Source organism: Poecilia latipinna, unplaced genomic scaffold (assembly GCF_001443285.1).
Source record: "Poecilia latipinna isolate Pla-1442-1.1 unplaced genomic scaffold, P_latipinna-1.0 Scaffold201, whole genome shotgun sequence".
Taxonomy (NCBI): domain Eukaryota; kingdom Metazoa; phylum Chordata; class Actinopteri; order Cyprinodontiformes; family Poeciliidae; genus Poecilia; species Poecilia latipinna.
In genome coordinates, this window is record NW_015112817.1 from 373,920 (window position 1) to 396,006 (window position 22,087).

Consider the following 22,087-nt stretch of genomic DNA (forward strand, 5'->3'; position numbering starts at 1 on the left):
AACAAATAACATCGTGCAAACGTGAATTTGAAGCTGTCTTCTTTAGTTCATTTGTATCCTTTTGAGCTCTAATTTGTGCTGGAACAGTTTGAAAGCTTGCATTAAAAATGCTTTAATTTTTTTGTGGGAAAAGCGTACAAACCCTGAACTGAATGAAGTGATGATTGTTTTTCACAGATGCGTCTAATGGGGGAGTGTCGCGGCAGCATCGACGCCGTGAAAAGAGCAGAAGGAGAGCTGACTGAGGACGAGGACGACCTGCCGGGACTCACCAACTCGACCAGCACAGAGACGCAGAGCACAGGTCCGTCTCTTCTCTCCCCCTCTGAACGTTTCACGTTGGGCTCTTACCCTAAACGTCCCTCTTTCCCCTCTAGGCGTGATTGAGCGCTGGGAGCTGATCCAGGCTCAGTCGCTGAGCGAGAAGCACAAGCAGAAACAGAACCTGCAGCAGTGGCAGCAGCTGATCTCGGATCTGCAGACCATGCGGGCCTGGCTGGGTCAGTCAGAGGCGGAGCTGAGCCGGCTGCGGGGGCTGGACGTCAGCACCAACATCCACACCATCCAGCAGAGGATCAAGAAGCTCAAGGTGCGTGTCTGAGTGATACAGACTCCAAAGAACAAAGCAGAATCTTCCATTATTTGCAAACGGACACATTTCATCTGTGAGCTGGTTAACTGGAAGCTGAAGAAGATTATTGAGCTTTGTAGTTAAAACCCTGACTCTCATTTCTTAGCAACTAACACTGTTGCCGATTGGTTTATGGTCAAACCCCGCTGTAAATAACATGATGCTCTACATGCTTTTACAGTCTGCTCTCTCTTCCAACCAGGACCTGCAGAAAGGCGTGGATGCTCACAAGTCCGAGGTTCTCTCCATAAACCTGAGCAGCGCAGACTTCCTCCAGTCGGAGCCCGACTCGGAGGAGGCCTGGGAACTGAGGGACCGGCTGAAGGAGATGAACTCGCGCTGGGATCGGCTCAGCGCCTCGCTCGAAGACTGGAGAGAGGAGCTGCAGAGGGCGCTGATGCAGTGCCAGGTAAAGACGAGATGGAGTTTATGAGATTCCTGCAACAAGTCTATTAAAAAAAAAAAACGCATTTTTTTTAAACTGAAATATAATTAGAAATATAATTTTATTTAGGAGTTCCACGAGACGAGCCACGGTCTGCTGCTGTGGTTGGAGAACATCGACCGCAGGAGGAACGAGGTGGTGCCCGTCTCTCAGAACGCCGATTATGAAACGTTACATCGTCATCACAAAACACTGATGGTATGCGTTTCGTAAAGATGCAATCATAAAACCTGACGGGATAGATTTTGTTTTCCCTGAATCAAATGTAATCAGATAAATCAAGATATAGTCGGATAGCATTTGCCTGAAAAAGTATATACTTCATATCTTGCAAAAACACAAAATCTTAAGTGCTTTTGGTCTAGTTCCTAGTGTAAATATCTCAGCACACTTCAAATAAGAGAAAACTAACTTACAAGTAGCTTTTTTTGTAAATTAGTCTGTCTTATTTCAAGTTTACTGAGATATTTGCACTAGAAACTAGACTACAAATACTTGGTAACATTTTGAGTTTTTGCAGTGTAAAATGTAACTTGCTGACTTCTGGGTTTTTTTGTGTGTGTTTTTTTCCCCTGCAGCAAATCAAATGTGAGCTGCTGGACTCGCAGCAGAAAGCTTCTTCCCTCCAGGAGCTGTCCGCTCAGCTGCTGGTCAACACCAGGCCGCCGGCGCTGCAGAAGCCCGATCAGAACCAGTCCCAGGGCAGCGAGTGTCTGGAGGCCCGGGAAAAGGTCCACGTCATCTGGAACCGGCTGAGGCTCCTGCAGAGGGAGGTCAGCTCAGACCTGGAGCTGCTGGAGAAGAGGCTGGAGGCCACGGAGGCTCAGCAGGTCAGTGGATGCTCGATGCTGCTGTGGCGTTTTGGTTTTGATTTATTTGTGGGTTTTTTATCTGATCCCTAAAGAGCCTCGTTGTTTATTTTCAGGATTACCTGTCGGGACCTTCGAGAAAAACCCAAATCCGAGGATCTGCTAGTCCCAGAATGGACAAGGCCGGTCAAAGGCGAAGACAATCGGTAACTTTCCTCGCTTTCCTCATCCCCTTCTGAATGCTGCACATCTCATTTAGCTCCCAAAATGGATACTTTAATCGATGCTGCCCTCCTGTATGTTTACGAATACCAGAGATTTCTCTACTTTGCAAATGCTCCGCTAGCACATCCAACGTAATGTAGCCATGCATCCCGCCCGCCCACCTGCTTTTTTTTTTTTTTTTTTTTTTAAATGAGACGTTTTTGCTGCCCAGCATCATATTGTTCAGCCAAAAAATGACAAGAAAAACTGGCTTTTCATTTTCAGCGATGACTAGTTTTAGAAAGTATGTTTCTGATGTCAGTAATTGTAACTAGTTTATTATAAAAGTGATTTTTATTCTGACGAGAAGCCAGATTTCTTGGTTCAGAAATCCAATCACCGTCATTGATTACATTGCTGCTCTTTGGTTACTGATGATTCTTTCCCTTAGCGATGTTATGGCTCTTTTTATGTTGTTTTTTTTTTTTTGTCCCTCTCATCTGAGGCTTCGACTTTTTTTGCCCTTGACTGAAACATTCTTTTCTTTTCTTTTACACCCTCCCTGCTCGTTGCGTGGTACAGCCTCGAAGCAAAAGTAGTCAGGCCCACCCAGGACACGCTGAGAGCGGCCCGCGCCACAGGTACCTCTCTCCTGGACTCTAGAAACTTGGGACGATGATGGGACCGAAGCTTGCACCCACTTTTCTAAAAGAAAAATAAATATTTTGAGACAAGTTAAATAAAAATATGAATGGTTTATTTTACAAATAATTTTAATTAGTAGTTTATTTTATTCAGTGCTTTCAGTGTTCCATGATCCTCCTCACATCTAGAGACCAGTTTGTCGGCTCTTAAATGAGGAGGGACTCGCCTGCATCAGGCGACTTCTTTTCTCCTTTAAATCTTTTGTTTCACTGCTTTGCTGCTTTTGAATTAGCATCATGAAATAATCCCGTCATTCCTTGTAGTGCTCTCCTCCCCCACTAGATGGCACTACCTCAGCCTCTGTGTTCTCCTCCATCTCCAGCAGTTGTTTTTCTCTCCCCTGTTTCCTTCCCGGTTCATTCTCTTCATAGCTTTCCAGCAGGATGTGGAGCTTTTAACTCCTGCCGGGTTTCCTGCGGCGTTTACTCCCACTCTCTCCTCCGTTTCCTCTTCAGAGCTCACCAAGCCTCTGACTCCCGACATTTCTGACCTGCGCTGCCTTGCAAAAACATTCCCTTGAACTTTAACCACCGTTTGTCGCTTTGCAACCACAAACTTCAATGTTTTGTATTCGGACAAAATCTTCCAAACACGTTAAAAGTCCAAAAAGTGGGGGCAAGCATTTGTGTTCAGCTCCCTGTAGTTTGATGAATCCAAATAAATACCTCAGAGGTTTATTAGTGAATAAACAGCATAATGAAGACCAGAATAGTTGGGGAAAATGATCAAACTAAATTCAGAGCAAACCTGTAACAAAACCACTAGAAGAATAGTTTTGATCATGTGCGTCAAACTCGAGGCTCGCAGGCCAAATCTGGTCCGCCATCGCCATTTCTGTGGCCCTCTAGCCGGCAGAGAGCTACAGAAATAGGGCTTCAAGAAAGCAGTTTTGTGCTCACGTATTATTCTATCAGTCAAATCAAATCAGTTTGTATTCGGATCAAACGATTCGTTGTGTTACAACATCCAGACTAAAACCCAAAATAGAGCAGATAGTCTGACTGAGGTTGAAGCACAAGACTTGCAGCTGCGCAGAAAGACGCTCAGAGCGCATTTTTGAAATTGTCAGAATTATGCATAATTTCATGTTGATCTGTCTCATCAAAACTCAGTAAAAGAAGCATTAAAGTTTGTGGTAATAAAACATTGACAAAACGTGGGGAAAAAAAGAAGTTTGAGTACGAATAACTTTGCAAGGCACCGACTCGGCCTTACGCTGGTCTTGCCATGGATGCTGTAATGTTTTCTACTATCCCCACCTGTTCATGTATACGTTACAAACGTTTCGCAGCCGCTAATTATTTAGAACAGGATGTGTGGCCTGAAAATATAAAAGCGCGCATGCCTCCTTACAGCTGCAGCGTTGTAAGGAGGAAGCCGAACTGAAATTGGCTGCAGGGGAGGCGGCTGGAGGGATGTGAGTGTTTGACCCTCATTCAGCCTCTGTGAGGATGAGTGCCTGGGAGAACATAATGTTCCTCCCCTTGAAACTTGGCTCCAACTGTGGAAATCTCCAGAGAGGTTTTTGGCATTACTCCTTTTTTTCTGTTTGGAATGATATGTGGCATTGAACTCTCACACAGTCGGCTCTAAAGCCAAAGACTACCCGTCACCCCTCCTCCCCCCGAGAGACGAAGAGACCACTATCTCTAATCGCTCTCTCTGTTGTGGTGGTGTCTGTTGTATGAAGTGGCTTCAAAAGAAATTATTAATACCACTTGAAAGTTTCACGTTTTACTTACTTTTGGATCACAAACTTGTGGGATTTTATTGGGATTTTATGTGACAAGCAAAAATAAATGCGTATGAAATCTTTTCTAAATGAAAATGTAAGTTTTTGGAGAATAGCTGAGTTCAACCCGCTTTACTTTGACATTCCCAATAAAGTCCCGAGCCACCAATTTAAAAAGAAATAAATGAATAAATCTCTTTACTAATGTGTAATTTAATCTTGTCATCCTAACTTGGATAAATTAACTTTTTCCCGTTGAAGAAAAGCATAATCACAGCATGATGCTGCTAAGTTTAGATTTTCCTTCCACGGGTTTCCCGTCTCTCCAACATGATCGGGGGCAAATCTACGCCATTCGTTCATTGAAGTCCCAATAAACCACACTGACGCAAATAAGTTGAGTGGAATGAATAGTTTTGGAAGCGACTGTGGGTGTGTATGTATATTTCTTGATTCTCCCTTTCATTTTCAGATTTTGAGCCAAAACAATTTAACTGTAGGAGAAAACCAAAAAGTCACGCGGGAACACTTGTGAGATCAGACGTTCCCTCTGCCGCGTCTCACTCTTGTTTGGGTCTTCCTGCAGCCGGAGCAGATCGCCAGGCGCCGCTGGCTGCGTTTCCTCCCGCTCTGACCTCACAGACGGCACCTCCTCTCAGTCCTCCTCCTCCTCAAACTACCAGTCCTTCCTGCTGCGGGTCTTCAGGGCCGCACTCCCCGTCCAGCTGCTCCTGCTGCTCCTCATCGGCCTGGCCTGCCTCGTTCCCATGACGGAGGAGGACTACAGCTGCCACCACGCCAACAACTTTGCCCGCTCCTTCCATCCGATGCTGCGCTACACCAATGGACCTCCGCCCATATGAGGAGCAGCGCGCCGCCTCTACCTACTTCTTTGCCAAGGACTCCTCTGAATGTTTTCCTCTTCACTTTGTGCCCTCGAGCAGCAAACTCTTCATCCTGCATTATGAAGTATTTCTCTCTCATTGACGTTGCACACCCCCCTCAACCCTTTAAAGAAGCGGACCTTCATCTGGACAGTGCTCCTCCTTAGTCCAAATATTTCTTTGTTTTAACTTAAATGTGTATATCTTTTTTTAAAGAAACGTGTGAAATCGTTTAAACGAACAAAGCACTATTTATATAATCTATGTTGGGAGCCAAAGTCAGCCGTGCTTTTTGTCCATGATACCCAGTGCTGCTAGTATTTATTTAGTGTCCAATCAGCTGCTAGCTGATGAAGCTAAAGTCTCGAGTGTGGGATATCTGTACCTGTAAATTGTAGAGTAGCCTTCCAGTTTGGAGTAGCAATCATTCAGTCTCTTGGTGTGAAAAGTTTCATTCCAAAATGATACGTTCGAAAATCTTCTCAGACATAAAAGGAAAAAAAAAACAAAAAAAAACTGAAACAGCACAGAAACCCTTCTGAAGACTGGGATGTAGCGTAGTATTTTTCTCTAAAAATTACCTACCAGACTCGGAAAATGAAGGTTTAACATGAAAAAGCAAAGATTTTTTTTTAAAGCACTGTAAAAATTGTACTGCACTGAGGCCCTCCAGTAAAGCTAAGACTCGCATAAAAATTACAGATTTGCTTTCGTAAATGAAAAAAAACAAAACAACAAAACGAATCACTTACTTTGTAAATTGCTTGAAATGCCTTTAAAGAAAGGCAGTTTAAAAAAAAAAAAACTTTTTGTTTGAGCATGCACTTGAAGGTTTCCTCCATTTAAGAAAGCCAAACAATCACTGGTAGTGTTTCAGTAGTTGGCTGTGATATGATAAAAGCGTGCTTTGTAATAACCGTCTAATTACTGCATTGTTTAAACTAATTCTGTAAAGAAAAAAAAATGAAATAAGAAAATGGTTATTTATGTATGTACAGTTTGCTAATTCAGGAAGATTACTCTTTTTTGCAAATAAAACATGAAGTATTTACTTTTGTGGATTCCTGGACCTGATTTGTTGCATATATTAAAAAAAAAAAAAGTGAGCAAAAGTTTCCCAACATCAGCCTTTATTTACACGCACAGTAAACACATGATAAGTGACGTCCGGTTTGGCTGGATTTATCCTCTAATTCAGCTTAAGTGGCCAAAAACGCTCTTCTTCTGACCCTTTTTGAACATTTCCCACACATTTACGCTCTGCTGCCTGTCAACTGATTTTCTGAAATTCATAGATGTCAGAAAGTTCTTCTTCATATTAACACAATTCACACGAAATATAGAAAATCATAACTGAAATCTGAACTCTAAGGTCTTGTGGATAACACTCCTTGGTTCCTTCAGGGATACAAAATATCTTTGGTTTGTTTCAAGACAAAAAGAAAAAGGTCATTTTACTTTTTAAGAAACTTAAAGATCCCTTTACAAACTGCTAAATCTGATCTAAAGTCTGTAATTAGTCCAGCTACTTGATCTCCAGGCTAACGCTGGATTACGATCAACAGTGTTCTGTTAGCATAGCACAATTAAATCTCCAAACAGAAACATGAGACAAAAGCTTTTATAGTTAAACAATAATAACATCTAGTTTTTGTTTTTTTGAAGTTTTGAAGCAATAGGAGAGAAAAGACTACTGGAACCTTCTGCAAATTACTTAAAACTTTTGTTTTTACTATAATTTATATAATTGTCCAACAGAAGGAACAAATCTGCATCCCGCTAAAATATTCCCCTCGTCTGACAGGAAAAGACCAGAAAAGATCGTTTGCAAACTTTCTTTAAAAGTACTGAAAAAAAAAAAAAATCAACTAAATTTAAAATTCAGAAGTCATAAATTTACCAGTTAGAAATTAGTTATTATACTTAAATTAGTAGACGAGTAAATCCAGCCAAAGTCTGCATGAATTCAATGAATTACTGGAGCGTCAGACTGTGGATGAAAAGTTGAACTGAAGACCGCTCTGCCCCGCCCATCCCTCTGTTAAAGTCTCAGTGCTGAAAACGCGCGACAGGACACAAGCTCACATCAACATTTAGCATAAATTCAGAGAAAATTGCTGCAGGTAAGCATAGAAAACCCCTCCTGAACACAGACAGCAGTGGATAACGATTACTCAGCATATAATCCAGGTTTCCTTTAATCTGTAATCAGTGTGGGCTGGATTGATCCGATTCATTTTAGGCGTTTGACCTACAACGCTCATTTTAAAGCTAAGTTGATTTAAATTTTGAGCACGGATGCAAATATGTGGCGTTTCATCTTCGCCAGTAATTGATGGGTGATTACCTCCTATATGCAAAAGTAAAAATAATGCCCATTAGTCCTTCAGTCAGAGGAAGTGCACTTTGGTCAAGATGAAGAACACACAAAAACTAGCTGCTCATCCTTTCAAATCACTGCGTGTCAAAGTCTGACAACGTCTCTGCAAAGCAAAAAAGACGAAACTCAGCAAATAAAAGGAACTGAGGCTCAGATTGTGCCGAGAAGCTGAAACTTCTCCCCATTTGGCTATAAAATTACATTCTCATTTATAAATTACTTTCTGATAAAATCAACGGAAATACAACCTTCAGCTGTCATTTTCAAAACTGCATGCGTCGTTCTTAAAAACGACCGTTGGCCTCCGACTCACAGGACCTGGGTGCAGTCGGAGCGGGAGGCGCCGTACTGCAGGACGCTGGGAGCCGGGGGGGTTCTGATCAGGGCCTCGCCGCCGCCTCGAGGTCCGGAACCGGGCAGGGAGGAGCCGCCCAAACACACACCGCTGGTGGAGGGAGGAGCTTTGTCATCTGGAGACGAAGGCTGAGGCGGTTTGACCGGGTGGTGGCGGTGGGCGTCGAGCATCTCCAGCAGCAGGTCGTACAGAGGCACTTTGTTCTTGCATTTCATGCTGTAGAGGTGCTCCATGCCTTTGTTGCTGCACAGGCGCAAACGAAAAGGAGAAAAAATGAGGCTTGAGGCACTTTTATCAGTAAATAAGGTGAAACTTTAGATAAAAATGCATCCTGATGAGTCTAAAAACATCAGTTTCTGCTGTAAAATGCCCCCTAATTTGCTTTTCTTTTGTGTAAACTTAGATGCTCACATTGCAAATAAATATTAAAAGCATTCTATTACACTCTAAAAATCCACAGCTACAAATTGTAACAGTATGTTTTCTTGTCTTGTGGTTTTAATTTGTCAAATAATAAAGATGTCAGGTTATTCATGGAAGATGGTATTAATTTTGAAATGCAACATTTAGAGATTTCTTGTAAACAAGAAGGTTTTCACTTTTATTTCTCAAATGCATCATTTTTCATTCACAGATATAAAGGTGTTTTGCGTATGTGCGATTTGTCGTGACTGCAGGTTCAAGCTTTTAGCAGCTCAACTCTGCAAATGGAGAGGAAAGGTTAGCCCTCAGCATGATGCAAAATGCTGCTACAAGCGCTTAAAAACACCTCGACTCATTACGGCAGATCGGCGTTGTAATTAATGCAAATTATACGGCTCACCTTTACACAAACTGCTGTTTTTATGGTTTGTGTAAGACAAAAGTGCGAAAGAGGCAAGACTTTCAAACAAATCTGGAATCTAAAGTTGAGAAGAAGAAGATTGTTTGCTTTTGTATTGTAAACTTTCTAAGAAACTGCAGCATTAAGTACTGTAACATTCAGATGTATCAAAAGTTATAACACCAAAGCTGAGACTGAGAAGCGAATGCGCAGGAACTCAAAGTGTTTCCTAGTTGCTGCTGCCGCTAGTCTGGTGGAGCTGTGTGCATTTCTCCAAAATGCATGGAAGAATCAAAGCAACACTCCAGGTATGTTTTTGATGAGGGAGTCCCATTACAACATGATGTGGAACTGGAAAAAGTTGATTTCACCTACATTTAATCTTTCCCCCTTTAAACTAATCCTCAGAATAACTTAAGAGACATCACTCCTCTGGTCTGCTGGTCGCATCTGTTTGCACTGTGATATCTTTGCAGCTAAAAACCTTCTTTCTAAAGTCACATTTTTATATTTTGTCACCTTCCTAAAATAACCGCCTGTTATTTTGTAGCGAAAAGTAATTCTGGCAAAAGAAAGAAAGAAAACAAAATCATTTTGGCCAAAAAAAAAAACAAAACAAAAAAACACTTGGGCAATTCTTTTAGGAAGGTGACGATTTTCACTCTTCTGAAGCCGTTCTGTTTAAAATTAACTAATGTCAAATGTGAAGAAGAATAAGAATAAAGCCTTCATCAAACTAATGTGGATCCAGCAGCGCTCCTGGGTCACTTCTCGTTCGGTTTTACCTCATGTGTCTGATGTGGGAGAGCAGCAGGAGCAGCTGGGCCTGCCGCCTCGCCTGCTGCTGAGCCGAGTAGCCCGATTGGCTGATGTGATGTATGAGTGCATCCGTGATGGTGTCCAGGATACTCTGGACGGCCGCGCTGTCGTGGAGGGGCTCCATTGTTCCGGTGCAGAAAGAAAACGCACCTGATGAAAGAGATGGAAGAGAATCCGATTACTGCAGCTCGGCTAATGTTTCAGACAAACGGAGAGAGATTCCAAATTAACGATCTGCAAAACTAATTTAACTTGAGTCAGACTCGTTTTAAAGCAAAAAATCCCAACTGCAGTTTGCTTTGACTAGGAGGTAATAAGGGTGAGTCACAGATATAAACGGAAAGACTAATTTAGACTGAAGCATTTTAATCATAAACCACACAAAAGTTCATCATGAACCAGCAGCTGAGCTCTCCGTCTCATCCCCCGGGTATTTCCAACTTCTCTGCTTCGTATATAGAATATCTCAACAAATACCCCACCTTTGCTGCTTCATGTAGTCAAGGCAACAGCTATCACGCATACTGACGATACAGGCCTTTTCAGAACACTCTGTTCGCCTAATTTGTTGCTCTCAGAGCTACACCTCTGTGGGTGCAGTTTGACACTGGTTAACGTTTGCTCTCCGCAGCAGAAACCAGAACTTGTGACACGGTGGGCATGCAAACAAAACTGTGAAACCTGGAAGCTTGTTTGTTTGTTTTTTTTTTTTTTTTTTTTTTTAACTGGTGACATGTCTCTAATATACACTCCCAGAAATTTTGACGCAATTTTGTCACCTTCTTAAAGGTGTGTGTGCCGGTTTGTGTGTAAATGCTTCACAATAAAGGGACAGAAACTCTGGATTCCTAAATGTTTACATGTCAACGTTCAATATTTCTCCAGTTTCAGATGAATAAAGGTCACAGTTTAAGTAAAAATACAAAATCTGATGAACGGACGGACAAATGGAGGGACAGATGGATGGAGGGACGGATGGAGGGACGGATGGACAGATGGACGAATGGAGGGACGGACGAATGGAGGGACGGACAGACGGACGAATGGAGGGACAGATGGATGGACGAATGGAGGGATGGAGGGATGGATGGATGGACAAATGGACGAATGGAGGGATGGAGGGATGGATGGATGGACAAATGGATGGATGGATGGATGGATGGATGGATGGATGGATGGATGGATGGATGGATGGATGGATGGATGGATGGACGGATGGATGGACGGACCGACGGACGGATGGATGGATGGACTGACTGATGGATGAAGGAACGAACGGATGGACTGATGTCACCTTTAGATAGAGGACAAAGGATTAATTTGTGGAATCAATAGGCCTTAAATTATTTTCCAAACTTTCCCAGACTGAGTATAAACCCTGTCCTCATGTCCACTGTCCTCATGTCCACTGTCCTCATGTCCACCTTCACGTTAAGCACTTTGTCTTACCAGAGTTGAGCAGGATGATCGCTTTGAGGCAAACGAACTCCTCCGGTTGGAGTTTGAGCATGCGGAAGCGGGAAGCGGTGGCCAGCAGCATGTCGAAGATCTCCGCCATGCCTTCAACACAGTCTCCTTCATTCCTGGGAAGCAGAATTTACAAACGCAGTTTGGTAAAAACATAAAAGCCGCCGATGACATAACAGAAACAGAGCCTAAGTTCTGGTCCGTGGAGCTCCGTCAAAAGAGAAGAAAAGAAAACCTGAGGCATTTTACTGCTAAGAATCTATACAGAGATTAAGAGCTAATCTACTGAATCACTGCACTGCTCCATTTACCAGTATGGCAGCAAAGTGAAGGGGAAGATGGATAATATCCAGTTACTTTAGTGCAAGATAAACTTGGATGGCACAAGGGCAGGGGAATGTGTCAGCTCTGACCCCACAGCATTTTAGTCATCACGTCCAATTGGCGAGGACACTCATTCAGGGACCGGGTTTTAGAGATAATTCTCCATAATACACTTTTGAATCAGATGGAGCCATCAGAGGGTAAAAGCTCTGTCTGCTGCTCGTCTCACTCTGCACTTTCCCTCCTCCTCCCAAAGGTAGATACTGTGGTCTGACCAGCCTGTTTACTCTGAACATGTGGGGAAATGGAGAGAACAAGCTGTGCCTGCAAAGCAGAAAACACCCTTATGTCTCCCTGCATCTCTATTTTCTACTCATCTCTGTCCCTCGTTGAGATCTCCCTGCTTTGCTTCCTTTCTTCTCTTCTCTTCCCTCTCTCCACTGTTCAGTTTCTATCATTCTTTGCATTGAAGACTTTGATTAAAACCAGGGCTGTGCTTTCCAGCTCAGCCCTGTGATGATTAGGAGGGTTATTTTAGGTTAGGGAGAGGCTGCTCTCCTCTCCACAGGGAGCTGGTGATTAGTCTTCCACTCTGTGACAGATGTGTTGGGATGGCACAAAAGCTGGCAAGGTGTGAAATGGAAAATCTACAATGCTGATGTATCACTCTTCAAATGTGTCTGAGATGAAAATGGAAAGAAATGTGGAGGAGGGGTAGGAGTAAAAAAAAAAGAAAAAGATAAACAGCCAATCGATTGGCACACCTGTTAATCTAAAGTTGGTAATAATCCTCTCTACCTGTCCAGTATTAGGTCTTGTGCAAAGATGAGTTTTCCAGGGCAGTGGATTGACCTCCAAATGAGTCCGATCATCAGCACCTCCAGCCACGAGCTCTCCAGCAGTAGAACCTGATCGTGGAGGGAGAGCTGCAGGAAACCTGGAAACAGGAAATGCCCCCAATCGCCCTTTTTTTTTTTTTTTTAAAGGAAGACGAAAACATCATTACTTTCACCTAAATGTGCATCTCAACGAATTACAATGTATTATAATACATTATAATGCACTAAGAATAAGATTATTCCTTTTAGCAAACTGGGAAAGCTAACATGGTGATGTCAGAGCTTTGTAAACTCCTGATTGGTTAATCGTGGTGACGGACGATTAAAATGTTTCATCTTAATGGCAGGGTCACATTTTCATCAAAACCCATATGTTCACAAAATAAGCAACTCTAACAATTCAAAACTTATCTTTGCTGCTAGATTATTGAATTACTAAATAGGAAAATATTTTTTTTTCAAAGTCAGACATTAAGACAGAATGTCTTTATTAAAATTTCTTACATTTCTGATTCAAATTTCAAGTAATTTATGACTAATTGAATTAGTGAAATCATTCCACATAATTTGCAGGGATGCACTCGAGTGTCCTGTTGTGTAATAGTAATGTTTTCTGTCCCCCCCCCAACATCTTGCCAGCTATAAAATTCAAACATGATCTTGTTTTTGAGCAGTGGATGCTAATCTAAATGAATCCAGTCAAGGGAAAGCTTATCGCGGGCTCTCAGCTGTCTAAATTAACATGTAATTACAGCCAGTCTTTTCTAATTGCCCCCCCTCTGCACCCTGTTTGGGACTCCTTTCAATTAACCTGTGTGTCTGGGCTTTTACTGACGCAGGAGGTTGTAATGCCTCAAAATCAGGATTTACTCTTCCTGTCAGATGAATGTGAGTTAGCGTGCGTTTTGCAGCTACACACCGTGGCTGCAAATGGGCTCGATGGGGTGCCGGCAGATTGACCAAACAATGCTCTCAAAGGTGATTACTGTAATTACCATCACCTTAATGGCTCTGCATTTGTGTGTGTTTGTCGTTGAGTAAGAACCCAGAACCACAAGGTTTGTCAAGTAGTGCATCATGATGAATGTTTACGAGGCGCAGAAATTTTGTAAAAAAAAAATAAAAAAAAATAAATCTTAGACACATAAGTAAGGTCATGATGCACTAGATGTGAGCTTACCTGTAGCTGTGCAGAGTTATTATTAATTTACCTACACTACCATTGAAATAAACAGCTTCCATCACAGATAATGGAGGAAAGTTTCACGACCAAACAAAAAAAGCTTGAGCTAATTTGACCGCTATGACAAGAAGTACTGCGAAGCATGGTGGTGGTAGTATCATGCTGTGTGGTTGTGTCACAGCCAATGGTGTTTGGAGTAACGAAAGAGGACTTCACACCAAAGCACACAGTTGGCTGGTCTACCAGGACAACAATCATGTGCACATCAAGCATTGTTTTCAAATGCATAAAGCTAGCTAACATTAAGCGTCTGGAACAGTTTTCAACTTTAACTTTTATTAAAAATGTGCTGATTTGGCTTTGAAGTGAAGCCCATGGCTGGAAATGGACCAAGTGAAATCAACTCAAAGACTCAAAATATCCACCCAAAAGGATGCCAGAAGGGCTTTGATGGCTATTAAAAGAACGTGGTCAACAAGCAACTTGCTGCGCGATGTTTATCCAAACGTAAGTGTGGTTTTAAGGATTAGATAAAATCTACATTGAATCTAAATTTGTGTGCCCAGGTTTTACTAAAACGTAAGCCTGACTGCGGTTTTATAAGCCAAGCTTCAACTTCTTGCCAAACATTTTTAAGCTTTGAGTAGAGGGATTAGTTTGGAAAGGTGTTCTCATAATCTTTAGTAATTATGTGAAAAATCATTTTTGGCAATCACAATAAAACCTATTTCTATTCTATGTGTTGTTTGAACAAAAGCACCCAGCACTTGAATACCAAGAGGGGCTAATAGTAATGGCTCCCGCACTCTAAGCTTCCTAGCAACAAAATAAGAGATATTTTCAACCTAAACTGGTGAACACTAAAAGTTTGACAAGCCTTATTAACCGAGAGCATAATGTAGAAATAAAGAGCCCAAACTATTTTAACTATTTACAACTTGACTGTATCTCACAAGGTAGCATAACAATGGTTTTGGAATTTATTTTTTATGAAATGACACAAATTCAAGAGTTGAATTTGAATTTTTGGAGCTATATGTGCCACATACTTTGTTTTCTTCTCAGTAGGTTAAATGTGCATATTACTGAAAATAATCATGACTGCAGAAAAACATAAGATTTACGAGATATTAAAAGTGAAATGATGTTAAAAGGTGTAAAATACTAAAAAACATAATCAGCGATATTGAGATCAATGACTCTGTTTGAGTATTGGCTATAAGCCTGGGCCATTTTCGGCATGTAACATTAAATTAATTATTTAATATTTGTTTTTGCAGAATTAAAAAGACACTTTAGGCATTTAGCCTCTGCGATCTAAAAAGAACTCTTAAAGGCATTTTTAATCTGGGAGGGTTTCTGCAGTTAATCTGAAATTGTTGTCTGTTTGATAGCTGATACTTGCAAACATTACCAGGAAATATTTAACTGAACCTCAAGTAGACAAGCAGAAGCAAATACATACAAAACAAATAATATAGGAGCACAAATTTAGACGTTTCTCTCCAACCTGGGAGCTTCTTTGCCCAAGCGATCATGTGGACTAGCTCCTTGTCGGCCATGCTGGTCAGCAGGGTCATCATGGTGACCTCAGTGTAGGGTCGGCTCAGCTTCTGACGGGAGCACAGGATCGGGGGCTCAGCACCCTGAAGGAGAAGCAGAACCTGGAAACACAGGAGGTGAGCGTTGATGAGTATCGGGTAAAAATTACAAAACATTTTGTAAAAGGTTGGTTGCAGTAAAACAATGAGCACCTGATCAGACGGCAGGCTGGTCACTGAGGATCTCGCTCCTCCAAGGGCACTGCTGCGTCTCCTCTTATCATGATGAGGTGCCTCTTTGTGCTCCAGGCCTTTTCCAGTCTTTTCTCTGTGGCCGACACCCGTCTGTCGTTTGTCGCGCTGCAGAACGCGACCGCGGTCTTTTCGCACACCTTAATGACGGAACATGTCATTACGCAAACATAAAACGCTTCCTGATGACTTCTGCACATCAGATCTTCTGGTTTTACCACGTCTAATATCTATATTACATGAATGATGTGGAGAACATAAATAGCTGGAGTGTGTTAATGAGCAGTTGCACTCGTTTGAGAGAAATCTCAGGGTCTTGGTAAGGTTCATGCGTATCTATGTCTAACAACACTCTCTTCTAATTAGCACAGCATTGATTCATCAAAATTGGTTTTCAATTTCTGAGGAAGAATGTGTGTAGCTTAGCATCCAAGTTGTCAAAAAAATAAGTCTCTATAAAAATTGTATGACTAAAAAGAAAAATGAACAAAAAAACAGTAATCTTCTCACCTCCTTTCATCATACCCACTTCGTAACACTTTCTAAGTCGGCAAGCCTGGCAGCTCTTCCTCCTATTCCTGTCAATAGTACACTGATTGGTCGCTGGGCACATATAGTCATTGTGACCTGAAATGGGAGAAAATCTATTACTTTTAGACTGTAAGTTTAATTTTCCATCCAAAATTGAGCTATTTAGCAGCCAGGAACACTCCATTCCCTTTCCTAAATTAATCTATGATGAAGAAAATTAAAACATGGCATCTTGGCTTTGCCATTGCCATGGATACTATTGGTTTCTGTATGATCCGTCATTCTTTGCAAGATTTTCCATCAACATGCTTCAGTTTCAACTCATTAACTAAACCACCAAACAGATGAAGTTCCTCTGTGCACATGGAGATATTGATATTGTGAGGCTGGAAAAATGTGGTCAACAGCTTATTAAAAAAATGCTTCTTTTTTTTATTTTCAAGCAGTTCACCAACAGTTTTTAAGAAATAAAATAAGAAATCTGCTCAATGTATGTAAGATGTCTTTGTCTTCTCTTTATCTGTGGAGGGACATTAATCAAACTTTAGTTGCCTCTTTGTTTTCACACAAGCTTGCAGGTCATTTACTTGGTATAATGAAAGTTATTATATCATAAAGCTGGAACTCATTTAAGCATTTAACCTTTATCGCTTCATTTTTAGTGGATATTGTAGCTGTTTCTATGAAGTAGAGGGAGGGATCAGGGAAACACTGGGGCAAAAATTATCAAATCAAAACTGATCACTCACATAGAAAACAGTGGGATGTGGGAATCTCTTTAAGAACTCTAGCTGTACATAGGATAAAAACATAATTATTAAAATATAAATACTTTGTGTTTCTAACATTCTCCATTTTAATGAGATTTCAATTTGTCAGGAAAGATTTTGCTCTGATTAAAAAAGAAAAGTCTCCATCTGCATCAACAGCCTAACCTTTAAATTGCCTTCCTGTGCAATTCCACTCGATTCTCATCTCCCTTCACTGCTGCCTCTGGGATTTCTCCCATTGAGCTGGATTTATCCTTTGAACAGAAGGAGGAGTTGTGAATGTTGACATCAATTTTGTGCGCTGCTTTAGAGCAGCAGTCCGCCTGCCGTTTTAGCAAGGGCAGCGGAGGAAGTGACCGAAGCCGTTCAGTCCGTGTTCGTCACGCTTCCATGTACTGAGCAAATACAGTCGGAGCAAGACAAACGTTTGATACATTTTATTGCTGGCAAAGAGATCATTGGTCCACTCCCCACGGAGTTTGGCAAAAGTATAATATTTCATTTGGCCCCAGGAAGGAAGTGGGCAGGCTAAATGTTAGAGAATCACAACTTCCAGTAAACTAGATCCATTTTTTCAAACTTCAACAGAGTCCAGTTCTCCAGCCACCAATCATTTCTCAACAGGCGAGGATCCAGACCCTTTGTACGAAGCAAAGTGTAGAACAAGGGGCTGTTTTTTACCAGGTTATCAACCACCTGTCCTGGATCAAAACCAGTTGAAGGGCTGCAAATGGCCCCCATGACCAAACTTTGGACACCTGTTTTAGAGAAATCGTTTTACCATTACAATAATCATTGTGTATCATGTGATGTGCAATAATTTATTTTCCTTAATACCCTGAAAGAGAAAAAAGGCTGTCCAAGCCAACCTGCCACATAGTGAAGAGTAATTGCCCCCTAAGCTTAATTTATCGCCACTCTTGGCAGGAACCATTGCCATGAAACCCTTTAAATAACAGACAGTTAATCTTTGGTGTGTAGCAACTTTGGTTCAGTCTTTGTTGGAGACATCTGAATACCTTAAGTGTGCTTGAGCTTAAGGTCATAAGCTGAAGGCTTGGACGTTAGGATTTATGGATCCATCAGTATTTACAAGTCTATGAGTGCTGCATTGTTTCAGGATGAATCAGTGATGCACTCAGAGTAATTTTGACAGGTCTTCCACTGGAGGGAAAGTTTACCACTCTTCCATGTTGCGTGTTTGTAGATAATTGTTCTCGCTGGAGTTCAAAATCCTTTGTAAACCTTTCCAGACAAAAGGCGCTGATTTGTTTTTCTTAAGCTCAAGATCGTTGTGTGCTGCTTTTCGTCTGCTTTGTGTTGTCACAAGGATTATTTTTCAGGGATTTATTTATGGACTGGCAGTAATCAGGCTTGTCTGTGGTGAGGGAAATAAACCCCAAAAATTTGGTTGTTCAAAGGTAAGTCATAATTTAATTAAAAAATGGAGTCACATCGTGACACAGAACTAAGATTGTTTGGTATTTACTCTGGTCAAAAAAAGAAAAACAATCTTTGGGGGGTGGGAGGGTAAATACTTTTTTGAAGACTGTAAGGCCCAACAGGTGGAAGGAAGGTGGAGAGAAAAAACAGGAAATGGGTTTTAGCCTAAATTACGGTCCTCATCGTCTTTCTCTACAAGAAATATTTTTCATTTAAGCAAACGACTTCATTTCTCTGGCTGACGAGAGAGGCACATCAGAGCACATTCATAATTGTGGTCTGATGAGTTCTTTCATGTAGCTGTTCTCAATGACAGATGTAATAAAACACATGATTTAAGCTTCATAATGTCACGGCGGTCTGTCTCCCTACCCTGAATGCTCCTCTTGAAGAAGGCCTTGCAGCCCTCGCAGGACCACACCCCGTAGTGGTACCCGGAGGCATAGTCGCTGCACACAGCACAGAAACGTGTCTCTTTAGCCATCTCAAACCCCCCGGCTCCGACTCCGACTCCGACTCCGACTCCGACTCCGGCTCCCAGCTCTCCCACACTGCATGCCTCGTCACGGGCGTCACACTGGTCCTCTCTGGAGGCCGGCTGGTGACTGGATCTGCAACAGGCCGTGAATTTTAATTTGGCGATTTGGTGTTCTCATCGAGACAGTTTGTGACGCCAGTGAAACTACACAGATAACAGATTTTATCAGCATTTAGCCAAAGAGTGAAACACATTAAATATATCAAGGATGTGAGATAAAATTATTTTCTGTATTTAAACCCTTAAAAAACAATAAAAGATTGAATTGAACTCTGGCTTAAATAATGACAGAGGCTAAGACCAGGCTTCTGTTTTCCACTTAAATCAGGAAACGTGTTTGTGTACTTCTGTTGCTCTTACATATTGTTCCTCTCTCAAGGTCCTTCACAACGTCCCTAATCTCTGGAATTAGAAACCCCGGACAACGCTTGATACTTTCTGTAGAGATAGCGGTGGTGTTTGGCTGAAAGCAGCAGATTAAGAAGCTGTGTGGTTAACTAATTATGTTTGTTTAAATGGCATTTTGGAGAAGATGCAACTAAAAATGCCAATGTCATTACTCATAAATTGCAAATCCTTTGTTCCATTTCTTTTTTGTTTTTTTTTCTTTTTTACTTCAATGAGCAGTGATTGCACATAGGTAGCAAAACGGGACCAAAGTGTATAAAAACTGAAAATAAACCAACCAGCCTATTTTCTAAATGTGAAAATCAGCTACACTTTCTCCAAACTTGTGCATAATCTTAGAAATCAAAGCACTGTAAAAGGCACTATAGTCACAAAAAAAACAAAAACATAATTACTTAAACGCATCAATTTTACTGTTTTAAAGACACAGAGAAGCATTTTTAATTCCCATACCTGTAAGCTGGCGTTGAGGCGGTTTCCAGATAGTGGTGGCTTGGAGGATGCATAAAGGGGCTGAGCCTCGGGCTGGTGGGCACAAACACAAGAGGACTGGTCGGCCCACTCCCCAGAGAGTGCAGGCTGCCATCAGACGGTGGTCCCTGGGTGTCCAGAGGAGCAGAGAAGTAGCCAGTGGTAGAGTGGCTGTAAAGAGGCGTTGGGGCAGGGGTGGGGGTGGCATAGTCGTACGTCCCTTCCAGGAAGTCAACAGCAGCTACCCCTCCGGAGCCCCGGCTCTCTTCAGGGTACATGTCACTGAGGGGGGCACGGGGTGAGGGTGGGAGACGTGGTGAGGAGAGGGTCTCCAGCTCTGAGGAGGCTGGGCTTATCCTGGGTCTGAGTGCTGGTCCGAACTCCTGCTTGCTCTGCACCGGGTTCTGCCTGAGCAACATCACAGCACAGCAGCAGTGATAAGCAACATGATTTAGACTTGCTCTCCCATTTGCTGTGTGGGAGAGCGTAGTGCTGCTCTCCCTCTCTCTGGGTCTCGTCTTTCCCAATAAGTCCTGTCAAACAACTTGGATGGACCAATAACTGCTTCTCCTCTGTGTGCTTGAAGCTTCTGCTCTCAAGCTCCAAAGGAACAAAAAGAAAAAAAAAATACAGCTAGAAAAGACTCCTCCCAATCTCACTTTATTTTTTCACTGTATTTTTTTTTTTTTTACTCTAATAGATCTCTACTAAAGTGTGAGAGTGAGGGAAAGCAAGTGGGAGAGAGGAAAAATAAAAATAGTGATTCCTAAACAACTTCCTTGTCCTTTCCTCCTCCCCCACAGCTATTTCTAATTTACCTTTGTCTTAGACTGAAAAGCTCTTTATTCCTTACAGCTGGATTCCAGATTGAATGCAACTCCCAAAGTGTGTGTTTGTGTGTGTGTCTGAATATTCACCCCTCATTTAGCTGATATCGAGCACTCTGCGAGTATCACCAGTCTATTTCCTGCTAAATTATTACCCAACAAACACACAGTCGCTGGCTAAATCACAGAGCAAATCAGATACACGTAGACTAAACACTCAAACCGCAGAAAAAGCCGAAACTAGCACGAGATACAACTCACCTCTTATACATGAATCATCCTCGGATATGCTGCGCAACGGCGACTAATTCCCCTTCTCTTCCTCTCTGCCTGCCTCACAGGCATTTAGGTGGGCTCACCGTACTGAGTGGGAACAGTGGAAAGGTTTAAAAAAGGATAAACAAATTAAAGATGCAGCCAAATCAATAAGTGTGGTGTGTTTAAGAGCCAGGTCACCATAACACGGCAAACAAAACCGGAGGTCAAATCTCATTCTGACAGCCAATAATTACACAATCAATCCCATTTCAGGGTATTTTTCATGATTTAGATGTAAAAGGGGAAAAAAATGGTTATAAGAAATAATAAAGTATAAAACAAAAATGTCTTCTGAGTATTTATGTTAACTGGATTTATTCATGTACATGTGAAAACATTAGTTTATAAACAATATTAAAAATTAGACAACTTTGTTTCCCCTGTTTGCCTGAAATTAGATCCTGCTTTAGGTCAGTTGGGATAATCTAAATTATTCATATTTGCTACAAGCCACAAAAATTAGACACCTTCAAGAGTTTACGTACGTTTCCTTTTTTGATCATAAAGTTAATTTGTAATTGATTGGGTGGTGAACTTGCAGTCATGACTCACTGGGAAGACTCCTTTGTGTCTAGGTTTTCACTTCCCGAAATGTTGCTTCAATATTTCATCTTAATGTTTGTTCCTCATGGCGCCATCCATTCTGAGAAGCGCATCAGCTTCTCAGGAGCAAAACGGTGACACAGTGATGCCGTCACGTTCCGTCCCTATTCTTCAGTTTGGATGGCGTTCAGAGGTTTGCAAGCTTCCCTGTTTTCCTCATTACGCAACAACTGATGATATGATCAAACGCTTTTGTTTCATCACATCAAAGGACATGTTTCCAAAATGTATGATCTTCGTACCTGAGCAAATTTGCTTTCAGAAATGGTTTTTTTCTTTCTTTGAGTGGCCTTTCAGCCCCTACAAACACAGGATTCGTTTCACTGTAAATAATCAAACTTATCAGCTTTGACCTACATCTTCACATGTATTTTGATTTTATGCTCAGGTTGATAAATTCATCACCCAAACACATTAATGTTTAGGACACAGAACCAACATACGTTCTGAAATATATGATAGTGGAAATTTTACCAAGCTGTTTATAGTTGTGTAAACTTGCTTGAATGAAAGTGAAACCTTCAGGCATTTAGAAACCGTTCCAAAGAATGACCCAGACTTGTGGAGGCTTGTGATTCTCCATCTGATATTTTGGCTGATTTGTTTTCATTTTCCAGTGATGTCATATAGCAGTGCATCTGCATGTCTGCCGGCGTTTAACTCGTATATCTTGAGTTAACCTTACACAAACTTATAAAGCCATAACATCACAAAGAGAGCCTTCCCAAATTGCAATGTACAAACTTCTGATTTGAATTAATTGATTAAAAAGTTTAAAATGAAAA

At 41.6% G+C, this 22,087-nt stretch overlaps 2 protein-coding genes across 12 annotated transcripts in view; one reads left to right on the forward strand and one right to left on the reverse strand.

Annotated features, from left to right (window-relative positions):
• syne1a (spectrin repeat containing, nuclear envelope 1a) overlaps nt 1-6,202 on the forward strand; it is a 154,950-nt gene extending 148,748 nt beyond the window's left edge. For 10 of the 11 annotated variants that reach the window (XM_015031270.1, XM_015031275.1, XM_015031276.1 and 7 more), the window contains 8 exons: nt 178-304; nt 378-589; nt 834-1,040; nt 1,146-1,274; nt 1,655-1,906; nt 2,002-2,091; nt 2,672-2,730; nt 5,113-6,202. In XM_015031270.1, coding sequence (XP_014886756.1) covers nt 178-304; nt 378-589; nt 834-1,040; nt 1,146-1,274; nt 1,655-1,906; nt 2,002-2,091; nt 2,672-2,730; nt 5,113-5,389 — 1,353 coding nt within the window. In that variant the 3' untranslated portion in view covers nt 5,390-6,202. The remainder of the gene's footprint in view (nt 1-177; nt 305-377; nt 590-833; nt 1,041-1,145; nt 1,275-1,654; nt 1,907-2,001; nt 2,092-2,671; nt 2,731-5,112) is intronic. The other variant, XM_015031279.1, reaches the window with a different exon arrangement.
• Nucleotides 6,203-6,528: 326 nt separating this feature from the next.
• Nucleotides 6,529-20,919, reverse strand: esr1 (estrogen receptor 1). Its single transcript, XM_015031281.1, has 10 exons — nt 20,643-20,919; nt 19,537-19,962; nt 18,510-18,748; nt 15,904-16,020; nt 15,355-15,533; nt 15,111-15,264; nt 12,377-12,515; nt 11,237-11,370; nt 9,754-9,937; nt 6,529-8,388 (listed from the first exon to the last, which is right to left on the reverse strand). Exons 1-10 carry the CDS (start codon nt 20,651-20,653, stop codon nt 8,100-8,102), a joined length of 1,872 nt encoding a protein of 623 aa, XP_014886767.1. The 5' UTR covers nt 20,654-20,919; the 3' UTR covers nt 6,529-8,099.
• Nucleotides 20,920-22,087: the final 1,168 nt, after the last annotated feature.

Excerpts from the sequence above, each read along its gene's own strand:
- esr1 (XM_015031281.1), bottom strand. Across the intron at positions 15,265-15,354 it reads CCAGCCTGCCGTCTGATCAG|GTTCTGCTTCTCCTTCAGGG; the intron begins GTGCTCATTGTT and ends CTGTGTTTCCAG. Across the intron at positions 8,389-9,753 it reads TCCCACATCAGACACATGAG|CAACAAAGGCATGGAGCACC; the intron begins GTAAAACCGAAC and ends GCGCCTGTGCAG.